Raw genomic sequence first — 27,999 nt, 5'->3', positions numbered from 1 at the left:
CCTTGATCATGATAATGATAATGTAAGTTCATTAAGTGTTACAGTTAAAATGCAGATTAATACAAAGAAAACATGTTGTTAGTTAAAAGTAAAATACTTTTGTTTTACGAAAAGGAGATGTAATGATATCAGCAAATAGAGATGGTATTTGCCTGTTCGATTATGATGCCTTAATAGCATGTTTGCATGTATTGATTGCTTGTGCCTGACCAGCAGAGGGCATGTGACCGAGAGAAGCAAGGCAGTTGGTTTTAGTTTCAGTTTCGTTCTAGATGCATCACAAGCATCGTGTCTCCTGTAAAGCTGTATAAAGAGTTGAACAAGCTTTAGATTAAAAGTCATTCTCTTTCATAAATGTCTCGTCATTGAACCCACAAAGAAATCAATACACTTATGAAAAATATAAATTATAGTTTACCATTAATATTAGTATTAGTATGAGAAGAGCAGAAATATACATTTCTGTTAAACAAGACAATGGCATTCATTTAAGGAGTCAAAGCTCCCATTTAAAAATTACTCCTTTATTTAAGTACTGGTCATATTTGCAACCATATCACTTTAATGCAAGGTACCCACATCAGAGAGTCTATATATAGTGTGCGTATGTGGCAAATTGAGATCAGGAACAAAACAAAAAACAAAAACACAAACACAGATATAACTACAATGAGGATGAATTACAGGCAGAAATCTTATATTAGGAGGAAGAAATCTGATTTAAAGAGAAAAAAACACAGTGAATAGGAATTACCATTAAATCTGCTGAAAATAAGGAACTTTATTCCTGGAATTTCTAACAGGTACAGTTATCCTTTCCTCCCTTATTGGCCTATGCATAAATGAATCATCTGGTGTGTTCCTGAGCCAAACAGCCCAGGAAAGTTCCAAATTAGATCTCTGGCCTATGCTGAGTTAACTAACTAGCATAGATCATGTCAATGTAACAACTGGTACCTACGGGTAACCTTTTGGAAGTTTAACCTATTAAATTATTGAAGGTCGGCGGCGGGGGGGGGGCTGCTGCATAGCTGTAGGAGTATGGGCTAATATGCTGCAATTAATTTATGCTTTCAAGTGAATTTGCTCAAAATGTTGTACTCAACAATTTCTTCAAACTTGGATGGCAATAGTGGAATAGATCATATTTTAAAGACTGCCCTTGAAAAACAGTGTGGAAACTTTTGGGGCAATGTTTGTGTACATACTGTGGACTGATATTCTTCATACTGAAAACTGTAATTGAGTTACTTCTGTATGATGTAAGTGGCACATAGTTCTTCCATATGCTTTCCTCTCCCCCACTATAATTGGAGTCTCTTCCTTTTCATTGAACATTTTATTCAAGTTTGAACTCACAATTTCCCCCATATAGCAAATGTCTGATCTTGGTAAGGAAGCACTGAGCTGAGGCTTATTCACAGAGGAATAAACAGAACTCTCTTATAGGGAGCTTTTCTGCCTCATCTCTTTGGCAGGGAGACTTGTGGGGTGGTGCAGGAGGAGGAAAAGGGAAGAATCGTTGAGAGAATAGAGAATTCAACAAATAAAAAAGGATGACAGTTCCATTTATCCTCTTGTGTTTTTTACTGGTTTGTAAAAGATCACCATGTGCTTGTTGCTGTTTATTTCTGACTTTGTGCTAATTCAAATTCCCTAATCCCAGCCCGACAACTAAACTGACTGTATGGTTTATTGTGTTGTTTTTCACATGTGTCGTTTTCTTACTTTAATGGCTCCCAAACGGTTTGTGGATATTTGGAACACTATGCTTGTTCACTGCACTTTCTTAATCAATATTTGTAATGGTCGACTCTAGGAAGCTCTCACCCATCTTCAGTATGCTTCACAAGTACTGAGCTTCAGCTGGCACTTTAATCCTCAGCACTATGTTAAAGAGCTTAAATTGTTCAATACTGCAATTAGTGGTGCTGCCTTGTAATAGAAAGGGTGTGCAGATAAATACTTTTATAGGGCATCATCACTCCCTTATGTTTAGTTTGTAAAACTTTCTTTTTTGTTATGTAAGCACACAAAGTACTGATGTAATTCAGAAAAATGTCATTGAGTCACCATGTGTCAAGGCTTTTGTGGCCATATTCTCCGAAACTGTGGCAATCATCTTTATGTGAACAAAAATGAAAAAGATCTTAAATTTATCCAAAAACAAAGAAACAAAATATTAGGTTGCACTGTGCAATGTTTTAAATTATGAATTAACCTTTATTATAAAGCTATAGTAAAGTTGAAAAAAATCACTCATGGCCAGGGTTTCTGCATAAATTTTGCCTTCAGGTTCCATGCTTATTAAACTAGGGGGGGGAGAAATTTGGTATAGCCCCATTTGGGGCGCTAAAACTTTAAAAGTTGAAAAATTAGCGCAAGGCGCTAATCATTCTCGCCTCCCGTGAAATTCAGTTGTAGCGCTCCAAGAGGGAAGTGGAGCATTAAATCAAGCACTAATCACTTCTCTTAGGGCGCTAAAGTCCAAGAGCGGGGCGGTAGTGGCAGAACGCTGAACAATTTTGAGCGCATTGTAAACGGCACTCTTTTATCACAGAGGCTGTTTCCCTCACTTAAAGGGAAGGGTCAATGATGCTGCCCAAGCTAGTTGTCGTCAGTTCTGTTTTGCAAGGTGACCTGGGTGACTGCCATTACAGCCCCAAACACGCTCTCAAAGTGGAGGGCTTGGACATCTTGCACCAATGAAACATTAAAAACTTTGCACAGGCACCAGACTGGTGCAAATAATAAAGGTTGCGCTAGCTGAAAAGCATTCCCTGTAATTATCGCTCTTGAAGCGGCCATCCGAGTTCACAACGCCTCTTCTTGCTGCCATTGTCGGTGCGAGGCGATAAAGCAGGGGGCGCGAGTGAATTTTCCATCTGGGGCGATAACGGGCGCTGCACACTTTATGATGTCACGATCTGCGAGGTGCTAGCGGCCCAGGCACTAAGAATTAGCGCCAGCGCTAAACCGGCACCGAAGTTCACGGTTGTCGCTGCATTCGCCGCACCCGGGCGCTAACCCCTTAGTGCCTTGTTAGCGCCCTCACCAGGTGCTAACAGGAGGTGCTAACATACTGAATTTCTGAAAATGTATTGCAACAGTTCATTCTGGGAATGCAATAACAAATAAAATGGGGGAACCCACAGTTCCATGACACAGCATCACATAACAGTATTAAAAGAATCTTAAGACTGGAAAACAAAGAAGGTATATGCTTTAAGGAACCCTCCAGAACAATCTACCAGGGAAGGGGTAATATGTAGTTATTAAAGGACCGTAGTGTCACTGTCCTTTGGTTGAAATATTCTCTATGATTTCCCTGGCTTTCAGCATTGGGTAGTTGTTCATTAGACCACAGTTAAAGATATGTATCTTGGGGGGGGGTTGGGGGTCGGGAGGGAAAAGTGAGATTCTTCTTTGGATATGGCAAAGAAATTCAGTTTCTCTTAATCAGGCAAAGTTGCCTGATCAGTAGCAAGGGAACATTCCAAAGTCACTGGTGAGACATGCATATCGTTGACTGGCTAATATTTTACGGTGTGTTGGAGCTGGCCTTGACTTTAGATTCAATTTAGTTCAGGTGCAGCATTCAGCAAATTGGAACATTGTACTTTCAGATACCACAATTATCCTTGCAACCTTTTTTTAAAAAATGGTGGAAATCCTACTGGAAGCGTTTCCTCCACCATGTCACTCAACACTGAACAATGCTCATACACCATCAGTGTTAACTAATGCATTAACAACACTGTGAATTTACCTCCCCTGCCAGTTTCTACCTCTGCCATTTTAAGACTGTAACATTGCAACAAGGGGCTCACCATATGTAATGGCATCACTGAAGCAAATCTGTCAATTTTAGAATATTGTACCATCTACGTCGATAAAACATATTAAAGGAGCCACAAAACTAATGGGGAAGAGCCAAGTATTTAAACAACAATTAGCTGAATAATTTCAATCAACATGTACCTTTATTGTTTTTGGTTTGTGACCCTTTGAGGACTGTAATATTATCATTTCACCCAAATTAAAAGAGTTGGAACAATGAGATTGATATCAAAGTAAAAATTATAGTGGCCACAGTTTTTGTTTCTAGGCTGCAAAAGGACTGAAAAAGAAATATCCTGTAGCTCTTTTTGTCTTTCGTCTACATTTATGATAGTCCACAGTGAAAAGTTATAGAAAATATATATCTTTTTTGCAGATATGGGTAGACAATAAATGATTTTAAAAATGCAAAGGGTTAACACTCAAAGGGTTAATTTATTATTCAACTAATAGTTGCATCCTAACGCTCGCGCTAATAATGTTCAAAACACTGTAAGTTCAGCAAAGTTGTTGTGTACATTAAGATTGCTTTTCAGTGTAAAAAAATGCAGATGTTAACTGTACAGTTGTCTTAAAAGCAGTGTAAAAGGTCATTGGATGAATGTAAGCTCTGCTCTGTAGCCTCTCATGCTTCCCCAACCCACACGATTGTGTTACCTCGTATTATGCTGGATATCTCACAGTTCAATTTGTTTTGTCTTGCACCTATGATGAACAGGGAATCCTTAGATGGGGTAACAAGATGCTGTCCAAATAGGCCGCTGCCTACTATGGCCCTGTTGTTACTATTCCACAGCCAGTCCTTTTGTTTTACGGGATCCTTTAGGCCCTTAATGATGTTAACCTTCCCCGTGGAGAGCTCCAGAAACAACAGATCTGTCTGAACGCGAGAACTGGCGTAGATGTAGTACTGGTTGGCTTCTGTGAAAGATGGCTGAAAGGTCACATCAACAATGTGTAGGTTTGTAGTAATTTCAAATGCAGACTTGATCTCACCCCGATAGGTAATAGACTGGACTCTAATTAACCCCTTGTAATCATCTGTGCTGACTAGGTAGTGCCCATCAGGGGAGATGTATGGAGTACCCGACACCTCATCATTGTATCCAATTACAGAATCAGTGACACTGTCTACGATGATCTGTGGCTGGGACATGGTTGAGCCATTTGCCTGACAATGGATAAAGTAATAGCCACCCAGATGAGTGTAGGCCATTGCCTGTGGGATGCAGCTGTAGTTCTTCAGGCTGATTGATTTGATGTAGGCCACAGTCTCTAGATCAATCTTGTGAAGTGCTGCTTCTGATCTGTGAAGAATAAATCCGAATCTAAAAAAGAAAATTAAAACACAGAAATAAAAAAACCAAAAGACCATCTCACATAAATGTACAGGGCTGAAGTTCTGTGGGTTTCATCTGTTGATCTACCATAAATTCGGCCGACGAGCCATGGAAAATCTCGTAAAAACGGCTCTTCACCAAAGTTAAGGCGGATGAGCGAGAGAACCATCACAGACATTCACCCTCATTATAGACAAAGATTATTTGCTTAAAACTGCAGTCTAATAAGGATAAGTATCATTCATATAAGGGTTTTTCCACTTATTTCTATGGTATTGGGCTAGAGTTAAGGAAGGACAGTCATCTATTAAAAATCAAGTAGCTGAACACCGGGTGATACATTTCATAGAATCATAGAATGGTTACAGCACAGAAGAAGGCCATTCGGCTTGTTGAGCCTGTCTCGGCTCTCTGCAAGAGCACTTCAGCTAGTCCCACTCCCCCGCCCGTTTCCCGTAGCCCTGCCATTTTTTTTCCTTCAGGTACTTATCTAACTCCCTTTTGAAAGCTGTGATTCAGCCTGCCTCCACCACCCTATCAGGCAGTGCATTCCAGATCCTAACCACTCGTTGCATAAAAAAGTTTTTCCTCATGTCGCCTTTGGTTTTTCTGCCAATCACCTTAAATCTGTGTCCTCTGGTACTCGTCCCTTCCGCCCACCCCTTTAGGATTGTACCCTTTAGTTTATATTTCCTCTCCTCATTCTTTCTACTGAAATGTATCACTTTGCACTTTTCTGTGTTAAATTTCATCTGTCATGTGTCCGCTCATTCCACCAGCCTGTCTGTCTTCTTGAAGTCTATCACTACCCTCCTCACTGTTCACTAGACTCCCAAGTTTTGTGTCATCTGCAAATTTTGAAATTGTGCCCTGTACACCCACATCCAAGTCATTAATATATATCAAGAAAAGCAGTGGTCCTGGAACTGACCCCTGGGGGACACCACTGTATACCTTCCTCCAGTCCGAAAAACAATCGTTCACCACTACTCTCTATTTCCTGTCACTTAGCCAATTTCATATCCATGGCGCCACTGTCCCTTTTATTCCATGGGCTTCAACTTTGCTGGCAAGCCTATTATGTGGCACTTTGTCGAACGCCTTTTGGAAATCCATGTACACCACGTCAACCACATTGCCCTCATCAACCCTCTCTGTTACCTCATCAAAAAACTCGATCAAGTTAGTTAAACACGATTTGCCTTTAACAAATCCGTGCTGGCTTTCCTTAATTAATCCACACTTGTCCAAGTGACTGTTAACTTTGTCCCTGATTATTGTTTCTTAAAGCTTCCCCACTACCGAGGTTAAACTGACTGGCCTGTACTGGGTTTATCTTTAGACCCTTTTTTGAACAAGGGTGTAACATTTGCAATTCTCCAATCCTCTGGCACCACCCCTGTTTCTAAGGAGGATTGGAAGATTTTGGCCAGTACCTCCGCGATTTCTTGCTTCACTTCCCTCAGCATCCTAGGATGCATCCCATCTGGTCCTGGTGACTTATCTACTTTAAGTACAGCCAGCCTTGCTAGTGCCTCCTCTTTATCAATTTATATCCGATCCAGTATCGCCTCTACCTCCTCCTTCACTATGTCTATGGCAGCATCTTCTTCCTTGGTGAAGACAGATGGAAAGTACTCATTTAGCACCTCAGCCATACCCTCTGCCTCCATGCGTAGGTCTCCTTTTTAGTCCCTAATCAGCCCCACCCCTCTTCTTGCTACCCATTTACTATTTATATGCCTATAGAAGACTTTTGGATTATCTTTTATGTTGGCTGCCATTCTATTCTCATAGCCTCTCTTTGCCCCTCTTATTTTCTTTTTCACTTCTCCTCTGAACTTGCTATATTTAGCCTAATTCTCAGATGTATTCTTGACCTGACATCTGTCATACGCGCACTTTTTCTGCTTTATCTTACTCTCTATCTCTTTCGTCATCCAGGGAGCTCTGACTTTAGTTGCCCTACATTTCCCCCTAGTGGGAATGTACCTCGACTGTACCCGAACTACTTCCTCTTTAAAGGCAGCCCATTATTCCATTATAGTTTTGCCTGCCAATCTTTGATTCCAATTTACCCAGGTGAGATGCATTCTCATCCCACTGAAATTGTCATTCCTCCAATTAAGTATTTTTACTCTAGATTGCTCTCTGTCCTTTTCCATAGCTAATCTAAACCTTATGATACTATGATCACTGTTCCCTAAATGTTCACCTACTGACACTTGCTCCACTTGACCTATCTCATTCCCCAGAACCAGATCCAGCAATGCCTCCTTCCTCGTTGGACCTGAAACATACTGATCATAAAAGTTCTCCTGAACACACTTCAGAAATTCTTCACCCTCTCTGTCCTTTACACTATTACTGTCCCAGCCTATATCAGGATAGTTGAAGTCCCCCATTATCACTACTCTATAGTTCTTGCACCTCTCTGTAATTTCTCTGCAAATTTGCTCCTCCATATTTTTCCCACTAGATGGTGGCCTATAGAATACACCTAATAGTGTAATGGCACCTCTATTATTTCTTAACTCTAGCCATATAGATTCTGTCCTTGACCCCTCCAGGACATCCTCTCTCTCCAGCACTGTAACCTTCTCCTTAACCAATACTGCCACACCACCTCCTAACTTTCCTTCCCTATCTTTCCTGAACACCTTATATCCAGGAATATTTAATGCCCAATCCGGACCTTTTTTGAGCCAGGTCTCCGTTATTGCCACGACATCATATTCCCATGTGGCTATTTGCGCCTGCAGCTCACCAACCTTGTTTACTACGCTTCATGTGCTCACATACATACACTGTAAACCTATCTTAGACCATCCTGTGTGCTCCCTTAGTCTGACTCCACCTAATACTGTACTATTTCTTACATTAGTGCTCTCTGCCTCTCCCAATCCTTTGTGCCCTTTGTTTCTCCTTTCTAATGCTACATCCTGGTGCCCATCCCCTTGCCAAATTACTTTAAACCCTCTCCAACAGCACTAGCCAACCTCTCCGCGAGGATATTGGTACCGACTCTGTTGAGGAGCTACCTGTCCGGCCTGTACAGGCCCTACCTCCCCCAGAACCGGCCCCAATGCCCCAGGAATCTGAAGCCCTCCCTCCTGCACCACCTCTCCTGCCAAGCATTCATCTGCTCTATCCTCCTATATCCATACTCACTAGCTCGTGGCACCAGGAGTAATCCAGAGATTACTACCTTTGAGGTCCTGCTTTTTAATCTCTTTCCTAGCTCCCTAAAATCTGCCTGCAGGACCTCATTCCTCTTTCTACCTATGTCGTTGGTACCGATATGGACCACCCGCCCCCCCCCCAGAATGTTCTGCAGCCACTCGGTGACATTCTTAACCCTGGCACCAGGGAGGTAACATACCATCCTAGAGTCACGTCTGCGGCCGCAGGAACACCTGTCTGCTCCCCTAACTATTTGGTTAAGATGCTGTTTCTGTAATAGTCACAAACATCTGGTTGTAAAATTCTAGGTAGTTGGGCATCTTACAAGTTCGTTCTTGCTTTGTGTGGCCAGCAGTCAATAACCCTGTAATGTTAGGCTTGAGTGAGAGCTTTCTAAACAGAACAAAACAAGGTTAGTGCTACACATAGTTATGAAAAAGAATGATCCAACAGAAACACCAGGGACTGCTAATGTGATATTAAGTACTTAGGCCTAGAAATTCAGGTGGCTGCGCCACCCGTTAGCGCCTTAAGAGGGCGCTAGGTGGGTCGCAAGCCACTGGCCATGCCTCCCGCCAAATTCAGCAGGACGCTAATGGTGGCGCTAGCCGTTAGCGCTGCGCCGCTACCGATAATGTCATTGGTGTGTGCAGCGCCCCGCTGATGCCCCGGCTGCGATATTAGGAAGCGCCCCCTGCTTTCCCGCCGGATGCTATGTGTGACCAGTTCAGGGGGGCCTACCTGCGGCGGTAGAGGCGCAAATTAAAGGAGAGGTATGGGGCAGCCATCTTTGTTGTTGGCCGCCTGCCAGCACCTCTCTGCGCTCCCGTCGCCGGCCTCCTAACTCCCCCCCCTCCGCGGAGTGCCGGCTGCGTTGCAAGAGCCCGGCACTTCTCCTCGGTGCCGGGCTCTTTTGCCGGGACTCGTGATCCGCGGTGGCCCAGCTGGGCCCCAGATTGCGCAGAACAAGGCCCCTCCCCTTTAAGAAGGGGAGGAAGGCCTGCAGTACCGCAGCGCGACGTGCCGCAGCGTGTGGCGCTGCGGCACGTTGCACAACGATATTCAGTTGCAGCGCCCCAAGAGGGATGCGGGGCGCCTCCAGTAGCGCCGCGCTTCCCTTTGGGGCGCTCCAACTGAATTTCTGGCGGGCGGCCGCGAATGCTTCCGGGGCGCTACTTTTAGCGCCCTGGCGAGGCTGGTGCCCCAAACGGGACGCTACTGAATTTCTAGGCCTCAGTGCCCAATGTGCACATTGTCCCAAATTGCAACAATCAAGTGCTTTGAATCAGCACACCAACAATGCGTAAGGCTTATAGGGTCCTCCCTATGCAGTGGTCCAGATGGGTACTTAAGGTACAGTAGGGCTGCTTTTATGTGATTGTGGTTATTGAACATTGTTAGGGAAGAATAAAGGTTGCTTCACTCAGCTTCTAACCTATGCCAGATCTGACCTGAAGGATTGGATGTTGACACTGGATGCAAAAGATAGAAAAGTGTTCAATTTCCTGCACTCTCCTCGATAAACGGAAACATTCACTCCTCCTCAAAGAACAAATTATCAGCAGCAGAATATAAGACCGTTCCAAATGATAAAATGCCATTTGGTCCATGATGCCTGCTCCACCCAAAGACCACGTATGATTATTCCATCCTGTCTCTCCCTCCCCTACTCTTGCTTTAAGGAACACTAAGTCCCGTCCTGTACCTCCCCTGAAAAAATAAAGCAGTTCTGGTAATAACCCTTTAACCTTCAATCCAATTTCTTAACAAATATTGATCCAATGCCCTTTTCTCCAAGTCTATACTGTGGATTTTTTTTTCTAATCACCTTGCTTGAAGCTTCTGAATTTTGCACTTGTGTTTTAAAGTCTTTGCTCACTGTCCAAGATAGATATTTTATTTACTTCAATTCCATCTGCCCCAGTCTTTTTTCCAATGAAAATGTTTAATTGTTTCAGCCATTTTTTGTAATTTAGTCACCTAAGGCCTGGAATATTCTGGCCCATTCTTTTCCAAACCCTTTCTAATGCATCTGTAACCTTTTTAAGGTACGTTGTGCAAAACTGTGTGCCATATTTCAGAAGTATAATAAAACAAAAAGGGAAGAATTTGTAATGCCAAAGGTACAATGTTCTATTCTATTTTCTGTACTTTAAAGATATAACACATGAATGCTTTATTCGATCTAGAATACAGAAATGATTACATTTGGCTCAAATGTAATAATGTAGTCAAAATGGTAGATGCCATTTACAACTTAGTTTCCATGCTTACAGCTTGATGTATTGAAAGCTTTAGTCTGAGAGATCGTTATGAAGGAATGGATACCTACTCATTTTAGTCACATTTAGTTTAGTTCTTTTTCATTTTAGGAGGGAGGAAAAAACTCATCGCATGATAAATTAGTGGCATTTAAAAAATAGAAAGGGAGGAGGGGATGCTTACATACACAGTCCCAATGGCCAATTTTAGAGTGGCACTGACAGAAGCCTAAGAGTAGTTTGCCCACCTGCCCTCTCATCCAGGGGTAGTATAAGGAGGCAAAGAAAGAGGTAAAGGAGAAAAAAAATATTTAAAAGAGGAAATTGGGGAGAGAAGAATGGGAAATGGGGTAAATGAGAGGAATAGTGGCACTAACTGCTATTAATTTGGTTATTTCAACTGCTGTAAATTGGGAGAAATAGAGATGTCTCCTGATGTAAAGGCCCCCCTCCCAAAATAAACATGAAATCTCTGGCAGAGTATCAGGTAAATGGTTATGTCATGTGTTCAATAGTTGTCATGTGACAGCTGAAACATCTTTTATTAGCTTCACCTACCTTATTGTCTATGTTTGGGTAACCCACTTTGGTTCTGAGGAGGGCTTTTGTTTTGACTGACCCTTAATGGGCAATGTAGGTGAAGCATATCTGTCACACCTATACGTCTGTCAGAAATGGCTATAGGCTCACCACATGGAATATCATCCTCAGTGACAGATACCTCATGGCGAACCAGCCAAAGCTGCCAGGAAACTACTTTCAACTTGTGCTATTAACTTATGTGTAAACACTGTATCATTGCCTGCAGTATAAGATTCTTCTGATATAATAACAGAAAATGCTGGAAAAACTCAGCAGGCCAGGCAACATCCGTGGAGAGAAATTAGAGTCAACGTTTCGGGTCAAAACCCTTTATCAAGACTAAAGAGGCACAGGGAATGAAATAGATTAAGAAGCCGGGCTGGGAGAGAACAAAAGAGAAGAGACATTAAGAGGTAATCAAAATGAGACGAGATGGTGATAGGACTAGTGGAGACAAAAGACAGCTCTAGATTAGGTGTGAAATGCGCTGGCAGAATGGGAGACAGCTGCCATGTGGGAGAGTCCGGAAGGCTGTAAAGTGCCTAATCGGAAGATGAGGTGCTGTTCCTCGAGTTTACGTTGAGCTTCCGTGGAACAATGCAAGAGGCCAAGGACGGTGAGGTCCGAGTGGGAATGGGGCGGTGAATTAAAATGACAGGCGACCGGAAGCTCGGGGTCGCCCTTACGGACTGAATGGAGGTGTTCCGCATTCTTCTGTCTCGTCTGTTTCATATCAGCTAGAATGATTCACTTGGGTGCAGAATGTTGCATGACTAAATGAATGAATTCTTCAGCTCTCTCTGTGGACTTGTGGAAGCATCTCGATAGTAGTGATATCTACTGATTTCTAGCCAGCAGGATTATCAGATCCAGGTCAGTAGTTAAAAATCACTTCAAAAGACTGGCAGCCAGTTTTGGATCTGAGAAGGAGGTTTAGATTGTGGCTTGGGGAATATGGGGGTGAAAATCTTATTATCTGTAAATACAGTAAATTGTCCACCATAGATGATTAGATGATATCTTTGCACAGCCCTTATAATTACCACAACTCATTGTGGTTGTTGCTCTGTGGAATTGAGTTAACAATAGGCATAAATGATAGGTCTAGATCAGGGGTTCTCAACCGGGGGTCCGCGGCCCCCTAGGGTTCTGCCATAAATAACCCCCAGGATTGCAAAAAAGAAAAATAAACCGTCGCGCAAAGGTGGGATCGAGCGGAGCAAACTGGCAGCTCCGGCCCCAACACGGACCAGTTCCCCCCTCCCAAACGTCTGTGCGATGACGGCGGCAGCTGCTGCTGAGCCCAGGCCCCCGCTCGCTGAGAAAGGAGAGAGGCGGCTAACAGGGAGTTTCCGATATTGCGGTCGCTGGTCGCTGAGTGCAGATCCCCCGACTTGAGCTCTCCATCCTCCGCTCTCCTATCCTGCTGTATATACGGGCGGACCGGCCTGCTGGCAACTGGCAAAGCACTGCCAGAACCACCTACGTGTTCAACTGGTTCAACATCAAGGCTCGTGAACAAAAGCGTCTGACTGCACCCTTAACTTAGTCTGCGCAATATCGGAAACTCCCAGTTAGCTGATAGATTTTAGCAAGAGTGTTGACTCGCACTGCAGTATAGTTATAAGGGCGCTGGCTGCCCTTTGGTGCCTAATCTCATTCATTCTTCAACTGTGACCTTCTTCTTCTTAGGCAGTCCCTCGGAACCGAGGATGACTTGCTTCCACACTAAAAATGAGTTCTCAGGTGACTGATGAGTCCAATGGTGGAGAAGCACTATTGGCGCGAATACATGAACTCATTTCTCTTATTTGGAAGGAGGAGAGCATGCCAGGGGATCTCAGAGATGTCGTAATCGTGACCATCTTCAAGAAAGGTGACAAGTCCGATTGGGGTAATTACAGAGGAGTCACCCTGCTGTCTGCCACAGGGAAAGTCATCGCAAGAATCCTCCTCAATCACCTTCTCCCAGTGAGTGAAGAGCTCCTCCCAGAGTCGCAATGCGGATTCCGCCCACTAAGGGGCACAATGGACATAATCTTCACCACGCGTCAATTACAAGAGAAATGCAGGGATCAGCACCAACCGCTGTACATGGCCTTTGATCTCACAAAAGCCTTCAACACTGTCAACCGTGAGGGATTGTGGAATGTCCTCCTCAAATTCGGCTGCCCTCAAAAGTTGTCACCATCCTCCGCCTGCTTCACGATGACGTGCAAGCCGTGATCCTGACCAATGGATCCACCACAGACCCAATTCACGTAGGGACCGGGGTCAAGCAAGGCTGTGTCATCGCACCAAAGCTCTTCTCGATCTTCCTTGCTGCAATGCTCCATCTCACCCTCAGTAAGCTCCCCGCTGGAGTGGAGCTAATCTGCAGAACATACGGGAAACTGTTCAACCTCAGTCGCCTCCAGTCCAGATCCAAGGTTGTCCCATCCTCTGTCATCGAATTACTGTATGCAGATGCGCGTGCATCTGTGCACACTCGGAGGTTGAACTCCAAACCATCGTCAACACCTTCACCGAAGCGTACGAGAGCATGGGCCTTACACTAAACATCTGTAAGACAAAGGTCCTCTAGCAACCTGCCCCTACCACACAGTACTGCTCCCCGATTATCAAAATCCATGATGAGGCCTTGGACAACGTGGACCACTTTCCATACCTCGGGAGCCGACTGTCAACAAGGGCAGACATCGATGAAGAAGTCCAACACCGCCTTCTGTGTGCCAGTGCAGCCTTCGGTCGCCTGAAGAAGAGATTGTTTGAAGACCAGGATCTCAAACCCAGCACCAAGCTCATGGTCTATAGAGCAGTAGTGAAACCCGCCCTCCTGTATGCTTCAGAGACATGGACCATGTACAGCAGGCACCACAAAGCACTAGAGCGGTACCACCAACGCTGCCTCCGCAAGATCCTGCAAATCCATTGGCAGGATAGGCACACCAACGTCAGTGTTCTCGCTCAGGCCAACATCCCCAGCATCGAAACTTTGACCAATCTCGATCAGCTCCGATGAATAGGCCAACACGAGACTCCCAAAGCAAGCGCTCTACTCGGAGCTCCGACACGGCAAGAGAGCCCCAGGTGGGCAGAGGAAATGCTTCAAAGGACACCCTCAAAGCCTCCTTGAAAAAGTGCAACATCCCCATCAACACCTGGGAATCCCTGGCCCAAGACCGCACAAAGTGGAGGAGAAGCATCCGGGAAGGCGCCGAACACCTCGAGTCTCTTCGCCAGGAGCAAGCGGAAGCCAAGTGCAAACAGCGGAAGGAGTGCACGCCAACCCAAGCACCCCACCCACCCACCCCTTCAACCACCATCTGCCCACCTGTGACAGAGACTGTAGGTCCCGCATTGGACTCATCAGTCACCTGAGAACTCATTTTTAGTGGGGAAGCAAGTCATCCTCGGTTCCGAGGGACTGCCTAAGAGGAAGAAGATGGTCGCAGCTGAAGATTGAATGAGATTAGGCACCAAAGGGCAGCCAGCAACCTTGAAACTATATTGCAGTGTGGGTCAACACTCTTGATAAAATCTATCCTGGGTGTTCAACCAGTTCGACATCAAGACTCGTGAACAAAAGTGTCCGACTGCATCCTTAACTTATTCTGCGCAATATTGGAAACTGCCGGTTAGCCGATAGATTTTAGCAAGAGTGTTGATTCACACTGCAGTATAATTACAAGGGTGCTGGCTGCCCTTTGGTGCCTAATCTCAATCATTCATCAGCTGCGACCTTATACCCTGAGTGTTGGCAGTCTTGCTCTGCCGAGGAGGGCATCACAGGCAGACCTGATTGTTCACCCCCGCACACCCCCCGCCCCCCCCGCCCATGCTGGCCTCCAGCTCGGATTTCAACCTTCCAGGATTGTCCTGGAGTTGCCAGCAATAAAACATTAATCTGGACACTGCTGTGAGCAATTTGTGAGAAAAATCATACGGGCCTTGAAAAAATTGTGTTTTTTTCATTTTCATTGTACATTTTTGTTTATTATTTATGAAATTATTGGAGATGGGAGAAAAAGGCTGTTTGACTGACAATCAAGCAGAGAACTGGGAGGGAGTTGGGGGTTGTGGGGAAAAGAGGGAGACTGAGGGTCTGGTGATTGGGGCTCGTGCAGAGGGAAAGAGGGAGCGGGATGGGCGTGGGGACCATGTTTTCTGCAGTGCCAGGATAGCTGCAGCAGCAGTAACATGGTGAGTGGGAACGGCGCTGAGAGAATTTTTTTTATATAGAAAATAATACTTGCGTTGTGTCACGGGAGGGGGGCTTCAGAAGCAACAAGGTTGAGAACCCCTGACCTGGACCGACCAAAACCATCTTGCTGCATGAAGATGGCTCTTAATTTTGTTTTTATTCGTTTATGGGATGTGGGCATCGCTGGCGAGGCCAGCATTTATTACCCATCCCTAATTGCCCTTGAGAAGGTGGTGGCGAGCCGCCTTCTTGAACCGCTGCAGTCCACTTGTTGAAGGTACTCCCACAGTGCTGTTAGGGAGGGAGTTCCAGGAATTTGGCCCAGCGACAATGAAGAATCGGTGATATACTTCTAAGTCAGGATGGTGTGTGACTTGGAGGGGAACTTGGAGGTGGTGGTGTTCCCATGCATCTGCTGCCCTTGTCCTTCTAGGTGGAAGAGGTTGCGGGTTTGGGAGGTGCTGCCAAAGAAGTCTTGGCGAGTTGCTGCAGTGCATCTTGTAGATGGTATACACTGCAGCCATGGTACGCCGGTGGTGGAGAGAGTGAATGTTTAAGGTAGTGGATGGGGTGCCAATCAAGCGGGATGCTTTGTCCTGGATGGTGTTGAGCTTCTTGAGTGTTGTTGGAGCTGCACTCATCCAGGCAAGTGAAGAGTATTCCATCACACCCCTTACTTGCGCCTTGTGGAAAGGCTTTGGGGAATCAGGAGGTGAGACACTTGCCGCAGAATACCTAGCCTCTGACCTGCTCTTGTTGCCACAGTATTTATGTGGCTGGTCCAGTTAAGTGTCTGGTCAATGATGACCCCCAGGATGTTGATGGTGGGGAATTCAGCGATGGTAATCCCATTGAATGTCAAGGGGAGGTGGTTAGGCTCTCACTTGTTGGTGATAGTCATTGCCTGGCACTTCTGTGGTGCGAATGTTACCTGCCACTTATCAGCCCAAGCCTGAACATCATCCAGATCTTGTTGCATGCGGGCATGGGCTGCTTCATTATCTGAGGAGTTGTGAATGATGCTGAACACTGTGCAGTCATCAGCTAACATCCCCATTTCTGACCTTATGTTGGAGGGAAGGTCATTGATGAAGCAGCTGAAGATGGTTCAGCCTAGGACACTGCCCTGAGGAACTCCTGCAGCGATGTCCTGGGGCTGTGATGATTGACCTTCAACCACCACAATCATCTTCCTTTCTGCTAGGTATGACTCCAGCCAGTGGAGCGTTTTCCCCCTGATTCCCATTGACTTCAGTTTTACTACGGCTCCTTCATGCCACACTCAGTTAAATGCTGCCTTGATGTCAAGGGCAGTCACTCTTACCTCACCTCTGGAATTCAGCTCCTTTGTCCATGTTTGGACCAAGGCTGTAATGTGGTCGGGAGCCGAGTGGTCTTTACAGAACCCAAACTGGGCATCCATGAGCAGGTTATTGGTGAGTAAGTGCTGCTTGATAGCACTTTTGATGACACCTTCCATTACTTTGCTGATGATTAAGAGTAGACTGATGGGGCGGTAATTGGCCGGGTTGGATTTGTCCTACTTTTTGTGGGCAGTTTTCCACATTGTTGGATAGATGCCAGTGTTATAGTCGGGATGTTGTCGGGATGTAGCCTTTGCTGTATCCAGTGCGCTCAGCCATTTCTTGATATCATGTAGAGTGAATCAAATTGGCTGAAGACTGGCTTCTGTGATGGTGGGGACCTCAGGAGTAGGCCGATATGGATCATCCACTCGGCACTTCTGCCTGAAGATCATTGCAAACGCTTCAGCCTTGTCTTTTGCACTCAAGTGCTGGGCTCCAACCTCATTGAGGATGGGGATATTCATGAAGCCTCCTCCTCCCATTAGTTGTTTAATGGTCTGATGCGCTATCAATTACTCAAAAGACTGAGGTTAAGCGAGTAACTAACAGGCTTTTATTAACAAGAGAATGAAGGTGTGCCTTGAGTGGTCGACCAGTCCAGAATACAGAGGGACTGTGGAGCAGTCACCTTTATACCTGGACTCGTGGGAGGAGTCAGCCGAGGCATGTACAGACATGTACACAGTGGAATACAAACACCCACACAGGCAGGTATAACAGTGGTTTACCACATTCACCCCTTTTTTAAAAATGAGTCCGGCGGGGTGAAGTGTATTAAAAGTTTGTGTATTGGAGTCTCTCCGGAGGTCTTGTCTGCCGCTGTGATTGACGTGGCGACGGCAGGGGTAGTGAAGCTTCTGGCGTCGAGTCCCGCGTAGGCTGGGGCACTGGTGTGTAGTCCTCGTGGGTGTCGAGTGGGTCGCGGGGCCCAGGCGTGCCATCTGCTGGGGTTGGATATTGGATCATGGGGGGGGGGTGGTAGTGGCTAGTGGGTTACTGGGGCCCCCGAGGGTGCGAGGTCTCGTATGGAGACTGTGTCCTCCCGCCCGTCCGGGTACGCAATGTAAGCATACTGGGGGTTGGCGTGGAGGAGGTCGACCCTCTCGACCAGGGGGTCCATTTTATGGGTCCTCACGTGTCTTCTCAGTAGGACCGGCCCTGGGGACGTCAGCCATGGCGGTAGCGATGTCCCCGATGTGGACTTCCTTGGGAAGACAAACATTTTCTCATGAGGGGTGGCGTTAGTGGCAGTGCAGAGCAGTGACTGAATAGAGTGGAGCGCATCGGGGAGCACATCCTGCCAGCGGGAGGTCGGAAGGCCCCTAGACTTTAAGGCTAGCAGGGCGGCCTTCCAAACTGTCGCATTCTCTCTTTCCACCTGTCCGTTCCCCCGGGGGTTGTAACTGGTGGTCCTGCTTGTGGCAATACCCCTAGCGAGCAGGTACTGGCGGAGTTCGTCGCTCATAAACGATGAGCCCCGGTCGCTATGGATATAGCTGGGGAAACCGAACAGGGTGAAGAGGTCGTTCAGACATTTAATGACCGTGGCACTGGTCATGTCCGGGCAGGGGATGGCGAACGGGAAACGGGAGTACTCATCAATAATGTTGAGGAAGTACACATTGCGGTCGGAGGAGGGGAGAGGCCCTTTAAGATCAACGCTCAGGCGCTCGAAGGGGCGAGTGGCTTTTATCAGGTGAGCCCTGTCTGGTCTATAAAAGTGCGGTTTGCACTCAGCGCAGACTTGGCAGTTCCTGGTCATGGTCCTGACCTCCTCAATGGAGTAAGGCAGGTTGCGGGCCTTGATGAAGTGGAAGAACCTGGTGACCCCCGGGTGGCAGAGGTCATTGTGGAGGGCCCGCAGTCTATCGATCTGCGCGCTGGCGCAGGTGCCACGCGATAGAGCATCCGGGGGTTCATTGAGCTTCTCGGGCCGGTACAAGATCTCGTAATTGTAGGTGGAAAGTTCGATTCGCCACCTCAAGATCTTGTCGTTTTTGATTTTGCCCCTCTGCTTGTTGTTAAACATGAAAGCAACTGAACGCTGGTCAGTGAGCAGGGTAAATCGTTTTCCGGCCAGGTAGTGCCTCCAATGACGCACAGCCTCCACAATAGCCTGGGCCTCCTTCTCAACGGTGGAGCGTCTGGTCTCCGGGCCCTGGAGGGTTTGTGAAAAGAAGGCCACGGGTCTCCTCGCCTGATTAAGGGTAGAGGCCAGGGCAAAGTCGGACGCGTCGCTTTCCACCTGGAAGGGGATGGATTCGTCCACTGCGTGCATGGTGGCTTTGGCAATGTCTTCCTTGATACGGTGGAAGGCTAAGCGGGCCTCTGCCGTCAAGGGAAAAGAGGTGGACTTGATCAGCGGACGGGCCTTGTCCGCATAGTAGGGGACCCACTGGGCGTAATAGGAGAAAAACCCTAGGCACCTCTTCAGGGCCTTGAGGCAGTGGGGCAGTGGGAGTTCCATAAGGGGATGCATCCAGTCGGGGTCGGGACCGATGACTCCGTGTTCCACAACACAGCCAAGGATGGCGAGGCGGTTTGTGCGGAATATGCACTTCTCCTTGTTATACGTCAGGTTCAGGAATTGGGTGGTGCAGAGGAATTTTTCGAGGTTTGCGTCATGGTCCTGCAAGTCATGGCCGCAGATGGTCACATTGTCCAGATATGGGAAAGTGGCCTGCAACGCATTTTAATCAACCATCCGGTCCATCTCCCTTTGGAAGACGGAGACCCCGTTGGTGACGCCAAAGGGAACCCTAAGGAAGTGATAGAGGTGGCCGTTTGCCTCAAAGGCAGTATACTGGCGGTCCTCAGGGCGGAGAGGGAGCTGGTGGTACGCTGATTTCAGGTCAATGGTCGAGAAGACGCGGTACTGCGCGATCTGGTTGACCATATCAGCTATGCGGGGGAGTGGGTAAGCGTCCAGCAGGGTGTAGCGATTTATTGTCTGGCTGTGGTCGATGACCAGGCGCTGCTTCTCGCCGGTCTTAATGACCACAACCTGGGCTCGCCAGGGGCTGGTGCTGCCCTCAATAATCCCCTCCTTCAGGAGCCGCTCCACTTCGGTTTTAATGAAAACCCTGTCCCCGGCACTGTATCGCCTGCTCTTTGTGGCGATGGGCTTACAGTCGGGGGTGAGGTTAGCAAACAGTGGGGGGGGGGGGGTGACCATGAGTGTGGAGAGGTTGCACCTGGTGCGCGGCGGGCAGTTTGGAAGCTGCTGGCTGCGGACTGTGAGTGGGGGGAGGGGTCCACCGTACGCCATCGTAACACTTTTAAGGTGGCACTGAAAATCTAACCCCAGTAGAATGGCAGCGCAGAGGTGGGGCAGGACCAGAAGTTTAAAATTATCGTACACAGTCCCGTCTACTAAGAGTGTCACCACGCAGTAGCCGCCAATGTCCGCCGACTGGGACTTGGAGGCCATAGAAATCCGCTGGTGCGCAGGCAGGACTGGGAGAGAGCAACGCCGCACCGTGTCGGGGTGGATGAAGCTCTCCGTGCTCCCAGAGTCAAAAAGGCAGGTTGTTTCGTGACCATTTTCCTTAATGTCCATTGTGGACCGGGCCAGTTGGTGCGGTCTCACTTGGTCCAGCGTAATGGAGGCCAGCGTAGGGGTCGGTGTGTCGCTGCGGGTATCAGATGAGGCGGTGTTGGGGGCCTGCTGCGTCCCGGCTGGCGTCCAAAATGGCGGCGTCCATGATCCCCATGTGGCTGGAGGCGTCCAAAATGGCTGCTGTTCCGGTGGTTCGCACATGGCTGGGGAGGCCCAAGATGGCGGCCCGCACGGCCCACACGCGGCGCTGCTGGGGTTCGGGGTGGCTTTGGCCCTGCAGACGCTAGCGTAGTGTCCCTTCTTCCCGCAGCCCGAGCAGATCGCATTTTTCGCTGGGCAGCGCGCTCTGGGGTGTTTGGCTTGGTCACAGAAGTAGCATTTCTGGCCTTGGGACACTGCTGCGGTAGTTGGGCCGTTGCTGGGATGTGGCTGGGGTGGCACGGTGCTATGAGACGGTCCTACCGTGTTCCAGGCTGTCGTTCCCCGCGGCGTCCACGGTGCAGAGGAGTAGGCATCCATGCCCCGGTAGGCTGCGTCCAATGATAGTGCGAGTTCAGAGGCCTTGTTGAGGTCGAGGTCACTCTGCTCCAACAGTCGCTGTCGGGTGTAATTGGACCTGTGGCCCGCTACAAAAGCGTCCCGGATAAGTTCCTCTGTGTACACGGCGGCCTTTACATCCTTACAACCACAGGCCCGGCCAAGCACAGGCAGTGCCTGAAGGTATTCCTCGGTCGATTCCCCAGGTTGTTGTTTACGACTCCCCAGGAGGTGCCTGTCGTACACCTCGTTCACTGGGCGCGTGTACTGGTCCTTGAGGAGCTTGAGAGCAGCCGTGTACGAGGTCGCGTCCTGGATGACCGAGTACGCTCGGTGGTTCACTTTGGAGGTCAGGACATCCAGTTTGTCCTCATCTGATTTGACCGTTGCAGAGGAGGCGATCAGGAATCTTTCAAAGCACCTAAGCCAGTGAGCAAACTTGGTGGACGCGTCCGCCTCCCGATGGTCTAAGTCCAGGCATGCTGGTGTGAGGATCTTCTCCATTATAAAAAAATCTTGTTAATAAAATTGATGCGCTATCAATTACTCAAAAGACTGAGGTTAAGCGAGTAACTAACAGGCTTTTATTAACAAGAGAATGAAGGTGTGCCTCGAGTGGTCGACCAGTCCAGAATACAGAGGGACTGTGGAGCAGTCACCTTTATACCTGGACTCGTGGGAGGAGTCAGCCGAGGCATGTACAGACATGTACACAGTGGAATACAAACACCCACACAGGCAGGTATAACAGTGGTTTACCACATGGTCCATCACCATTCACGACTGGATGTGGCAGGACTGCAGAGCTTTGATCTGATCCGTTGATTGTGGGATCACTTAGCCCTGTCTATAGCATGCTGTTTCCGCTTTTTAGCATGCATGAAGTCCTGTGTTGCAGCTTCCCCAGGTTGGCACCTCATTTTTAGGTATGCCTGGTGCTGCTCCTGGCGTGCTCTTCTGCACTCCTTATTGAATCAGGGTTGGTCCCTTGGCTTGATTGTAATGCAGCAACAAGTTGAATTTATATGGTGGCTATAATGTACATGGCAGTACAGTGGACAATAAGGATTTAAAGGAAAGGAGTGAGGGCTGGAACAATGTGAGGTGTTTGAAGGAGGGGAAGGTATTAAAGGAGTCAGGGGAGTGACTAAAGTTTGATTTTGTGATAAGGACCACACTGCTACTGCAGTGGTTTAGGTGGAGCAGGTGGTGAATGTAGTGTATGTACCTTTCAGAGAGAACTACTTTTACAGCTCCTGTATACTGTAGTACCGGCAGTGACCACACCTGTATATAAACCCTGTGTAGGGATTTGTACTGTTAGTTTTTAGACTACCCTCATCCAGTAAACACCTGTTGATTGTTAATCTGCAGTCTCCGTCTATTTATTGAAGAACACCATACCTTAAGATTCACGGATTTAACAGTGGCGACGAGGTCGATTCGAACCTACCTGCAACTCTGCATTTCCTTCCAGGGATTCGCTCCTGGAGGACAGTGGAAGAAAGTCGAGGCCAGAAGCACGGGCGTCGACCACGAGCAACCGCCCAGTCATCCGGCAGAGAGTGAGCATCGCAGGGGAGGCTGTTGAGAGCTGGGCTTGGTTCTCCAGCCACGACAATCCAGCAACAGGATGGCAACAGGTACAGTGCAGACCCTTCCCGGACAGCGGCGGCTGGAGCCGACCGACGGCACAGAATAGGCCGAGCAGCGTCAACGGGGTAAGAGAGAGGGTAAAGCGCACAGGGCGCAGCTGGGGGTTGAAGACCGAGCGGCGTCGACGGAAAACAAAAAGAGAGAGAGGGTAAAGCACAGCCGGGGTTCAGGACTGAGCGGCGGCAACGAGAGAGGCACACAGGAGAACGCACAGAGCGCAGCCAGGGCTCAAGGGCTGAGCAGCGACCGCGGGGGAAGAAAGGAAGTGCGGGAGACGCCATTTTTGAAGCCGCAGCGGAGAAGAAGGGCGAGCGCGGGAAGAAAGGGAAGTGCGGGAGACACCATTTTGAGCCAGCGGAGAAGAAGGGAGAGCGCGGGAGACACCATTTTAGCCAGTCTAACCACACCCAGGGATGCCGAAGAGTGGCAGTGTCACAGCGTTCGACAATGAAGTCGAAGATTGGGCGACATATGTGGAACGCATTGAGGTGTACTGCAAGGCGAATGAAGTGCCAGATGCCAGGAAAGCACTGGTTTTGTTGAATTCCATGGGTGCAAAAACGTATGGCTTACTGCGAAACTTAGTAACCCCAGAGAAGCCAGTGGATAAGGATTTCGAAAGCATAGTGGCAATCCTACAGGACCACTTAAACCCCACACCACTGCTGATAGCAGAAAGATTTAAGTTTCACAAAAGGAACCAGCATAAAGACGAAAATAATGCTGAGTATTTAATGGAACTGCGTAAGCTATCGAAACACTGCCAGTTTGGAATGGGACTAGCAGATACGTTAAGGGACAAGTTTGTGTGTGGGCTTCAAAGTGAAGGAACCCAGAAACGGCTTCTATCAGAAAAGGATCTTACGCTGGACAAGGCTTTCAGCATGGCAGTATCACACGAAGCAGCCGCACGGGGCGCTGCAGAGACACAACGGAGACCGCAAGAATATGGCACCAATGAAATGTCATATGGAGCAGTGAAGTGTTATCGCTGCGGCAGAACAACGCACGACCAGAAGGATTGTTGGTTCAAGGACCAAGTGTGCAGACAGTGTGGAAAAGCAGTACACATAGCAAGAGTCTGCAGGTCGGGAAAGAAAACCAGCAGCCAGAAATCTCCACAGGAGAAGTACAAAAAGGTACATAAGGTGACGGAGAGCAGTTCAGACAAACAGAAAAGCGATACAGACTCCGGAAGCAAGGAGCTGGGTTGTCTGAAACTACATAATGTAATCAAAATGGAGGATCACCAAACTATCTGGGTCACGCTCAAGATAGACGGAGTCCAAGTGAAAATGGAATTGGACACAGGATCAGCCCTAACAGTCATAAACCGAAGGGACTACAAGTGGCTATTCTCACATATACCCTTGAGAGATACAGAGATTGTCTTAAAGACGTACACGGGGCAAAAAGTCTACCCCAAAGGAAAAATAAAGGGTGAACGTGATATACAACGGTAAGGAAACATCAAAAATTGACCTATATGTATTGCCAGATGGAGGACCACCACTACTAGGACGTGAATGGATCCGGAAGATACAGTAAGATTGGCATTCCATACAGGCACCTACGGTAGAGACCAAAAAGGATGACGACGTCACACCTGGACGACTGTCAAAAATGCTAACTGACGCACAAGAAGTGTTCCAGGAGGGACTCAGAACACTAAAAGGCATAATAGTGACGATCAAAATAGAGGAAAATGCAAGCCCAAAGTTTTTTAAGGCCAGACCGGTGCCTTATGCGATCCGCCCAGCCGTCGAAGCAGAGCTGGAAGGTTTGGAACGTTCAGGAGTACTGTCCAAAGTGGATTGGAGCGAGTGGGCTACACCCATCCTTCCTGTAATGAAGAGGTCGTTGAGTAATACGCCTGGGGAACCAAAGAAGGTTCACATCTGTGGGGACTTTAAGGTGACAGTGAACCCAGTCCTTCACACGGTACAATATCCGCTTCCGCGGATTGAAGATATTTTCGCCTCGCTATCTGGAGGAATAAGATTGATCTGGCCCAGGCGTACCTGCAAATGGAGGTAGAAGAAGCCTCGAAACAATACCTCACGATCAACACTCACAAAGGTCTCTACCAATACAACCAGCTGGTGTTCGGGGTAGCATCAACTCCGGCTATTTGGCAAAGGGCAATGGATCAAGTCCTGCAAGGGATTCCAGGGACCCAGTGTTATTTGGACGACATCCTGGTCATGGGCGAAAATGAAAGTGATCACCTCGCCAACCTGGAGCAGGTGCTCACTAGATTGAAGGAATATCGGCTACGAGCTAATCGCCAGAAATGCAAGTTTTTCCAGAAGCAGATCTCGTATTGTGGCCACGTTATTGATGAAGAGGGGTTACATAAGTCCCCTGAAAAGATTGAGGCGGTAGTCAAGGCTCCAGCACCGGAAAATGTGTCACAACTGAGGTCGTTCCTCGGGCTGGTAAACTACTACCATAAGTTCTTACCAAATTTGTCTACAGTATTACACCCACTGAACACCCTACTGCAAACGGGGGTACCATGGAAGTGGAATGACGAATGTAAACGAGCTTTCCAGAAGTGCAAAGAATTGATCACATCAAAAGAGGTGTTGGCTCATTTCAACCCAGCACTATCAATTCGGTTGGCGTGTGATGCATCACCCTATGGTATTGGAGTGGTGCTGTTGCACAAATTCCCAGACGGGTTGGAGAGGCCAGTAGCCTTTGCGTCTCGGTCATTAACCTCAGCCGAGCGCAACTATGCCCAGATTGACAGGGAGGCCCTCAGCCTAGTATGGGGAGTGAAAAAGTTCAACCACTATCTGCACGGGCAGAAGTTCACCTTGCTGACTGACAACCAACCACTTGTCTCCATCTTTAATCCAAAGAAGGGCGTTCCGGTGATGACTGTGCAACGGCTACAAAGATGGTCCCTTTTTCTAGGGGCGAACCAATATGAAATCGAGTATAAGGGCACGAAACAGCATGGAAATGCTGATGGGCTATCACGCCTGCCACTGCCTACTGCGGAGGAAGTACCAGCAGTGGACCCTGTCGAAATATTTTATTCAACTATAATTGAACACTTGCCAGCAACTAACGCGGATATAGAGAAGGAGACCCGAAATGATCCAACACTGTCTCGGATATATGATTTGACGGTGAAGGGATGGCCTACATATGGCGACTCACTGTTGCCAGCATTCTCATCCAGGAGAGAACAGCTGTCAGTATGCCAGGGGACATTGATGTGTGGATCCCGAGTGGTAATTCCACCCAAGTTAAGGGAGAGAGTGCTCAATGAGCTTCACGAAGGTCACCTGGGAGGGGTGAAAATGAAAAGCCTTGCTAGGGCTTATGTGTGGTGGCCGGGAATCGATCAACAAATCGAGGACCTAACAAAGAGCTGCTCAGGATGCCAGAAGGTCCAAAATGCACCACCACATGCCCCTTTACACCCATGGGAGTGGCCCTCCTCTCCATGGCAACGGGTGCATATTGATTTTGCTGGTCCATTCATGGACTCAATGTTCTTAATAGCAGCGGATGTGCACTCGAAATGGCCTGAGGTGATCAAAATGTCCTCCACCACCACGGAGAAAACGATTGCAGTCCTACGGACCATTTTTGCCAGGAACGGCTTGCCAGAACAGGTTTGCTCTGATAACAGACCACAGTTTGTGTCCGAAGAGTTTCGGAAATTTATGAAAAGGAATGGGGTAAGGCATTACACATCCGCCCCATATCATCCTGCCACAAATGGATTGGCTGAGAGGTTCGTACAAACCTTTAAAAAGGCCGTAAGGGCCATGTGCGATGACGACATTCCACTGCAACATAAGGTGGACAATTTCCTGTTAGCCTACAGAAATGCGACACATGCAGTTACCAACCAGACCCCGGCCATGATGTTCTTTAACCGAAGGTTGAGATCTCGTCTGGATTTGCTCAGACCAAATGTACGAAGAAATGTTGAGAATAAGCAATTCCAGCACATCAATGAGAAGCCGACAAGAAGCTTCAATGTAGGACAACCAGTCTTGGCCCGCGACTACCGAACAGAGCAATGGCAACCAGGGACGATATGCACACGGCAGGGGCCACTAATGTACACAGTGGATGTTGGGGAGAACATTGTGAGGCGCCATGTTGACCAGATCCTAGCGTCACAGGAATGAGTCAACCCCATGTCTCGCGTACCTGGTGATGAACCCGACATACCGGTAGCATTTACCCCAGAAACAGTCGCATCGGAAGCTGATGAACTAACCGACGACAGGGGGCCAGAATCGCCTCCGCACCAAGAACAAGACACTCTGGAAAGGCACTATACAGAAAGGATCAGGAAGCCGCCCCAAAGACTGAATCTATAAATGGACTATTTCAGTTAATGTGCATGTTAAAAGTGTTAACTGTTATTTGAATGTTATGGTACTGTTAATCTTAAAGGGGAGGAATTGTAGTGTATGTACCTTTAAGAGAGAACTACTTTTACAGCTCCTGTATACTGTAGTACTGGCAGTGACCACACCTGTATATAAACCCTGTGTAGGGATTTGTACTGTTAGTTTTTAGACTACCCTCATCCAGTAAACACCTGTTGATTGTTAATCTGCAGTCTCCGTCTATTTATTGAAGAACACCATACCTTAAGATTCACGGATTTAACAGTGAAAAGCATAGCCAGGTGGGGAGGCTTTAGTAAGGGGCAAGGTGTCGCCACTGGTGAACCAAGTTTCGGTCAAAGCCAGAATACCAATGCAATCATCCACAATAAGTTTCATCAGTGACCAGACATTCTGGAGGGAAATGTGCTAGCAGAGCCAAAGCGGGCAGTAGGGGGGAGCAGGATGGGAAGCAGGTTAGTGAGGTTAGCTCTCAGTGGACGTGCTGGGTGGGAAGGTCAGTGAAGGATGAGGATGGCATAGTTGGGGATGCTGCGTGTAAGGAGGCAGCAGTAAGTGCCTGGACGGGCCCTTCAGAGAATATAAGAGAAGCAGAGGGGGCAGCTATGTGTCTTTTGCTATTCCACTGCACAGACCTGGTATCAACATAGGTCGCAGTTGCCCTATTACTATCAAAATAACCCCAAACTTTCTTGAACCCTACAGCTCTGTAATTGTAGCCAAATTAGGACTAGATTCAGAGCAGTAAGTAAGCATGCCTAGAAGACTGCAGACGTCTGATACATTACTTAGGACTGCAAAATTGTAGATTATGTTGACCTTTCTGAGTATTGTGACATTTCCTGCTATTTGAAGATGAGGCCCAAACATTCTAGATGCTTCTTACCAACTTCACACTTCCTGCATGTGAGAATATGGCCATTTTCTTGTAATATACAAAAAGTGCTACAAAGTAGCATGTCCTGCTAGGTTGGGAACATATCAGTGCATTCAAGATGCCCGAAACTCATTCAAATACACTGAAATAACTACTGCTAAAGATATTTCAAAAGTTATCCTTTTGTATCACTTTAGAACAACATCTA

At 47.6% G+C, this 27,999-nt stretch overlaps 1 protein-coding gene across 4 annotated transcripts in view; it reads right to left on the bottom strand.

Moving 5' to 3' along the window:
* Positions 1-503: 503 nt before the first annotated feature.
* LOC147114096 (follistatin-related protein 5-like) overlaps positions 504-27,999 on the bottom strand; it is an 825,355-nt gene continuing 797,859 nt past the window's right edge. For all 4 annotated transcript variants that reach the window (XM_085995700.1, XM_085995698.1, XM_085995701.1 and 1 more), the window contains one exon: positions 504-5,168. In XM_085995700.1, the coding sequence (XP_085851826.1) occupies positions 4,466-5,168 (703 nt within the window). In that variant the 3' untranslated portion in view covers positions 504-4,465. The remainder of the gene's footprint in view (positions 5,169-27,999) is intronic.

Source organism: Somniosus microcephalus, chromosome 8, assembly GCF_052327205.1.
Source record: "Somniosus microcephalus isolate GS21.2 chromosome 8, FLI_Smic_1.0, whole genome shotgun sequence".
Lineage (NCBI taxonomy): Eukaryota > Metazoa > Chordata > Chondrichthyes > Squaliformes > Somniosidae > Somniosus > Somniosus microcephalus.
Note: the sequence above shows the minus strand (reverse complement) of the source record. Positions and strands in the feature narration are given on the sequence as shown.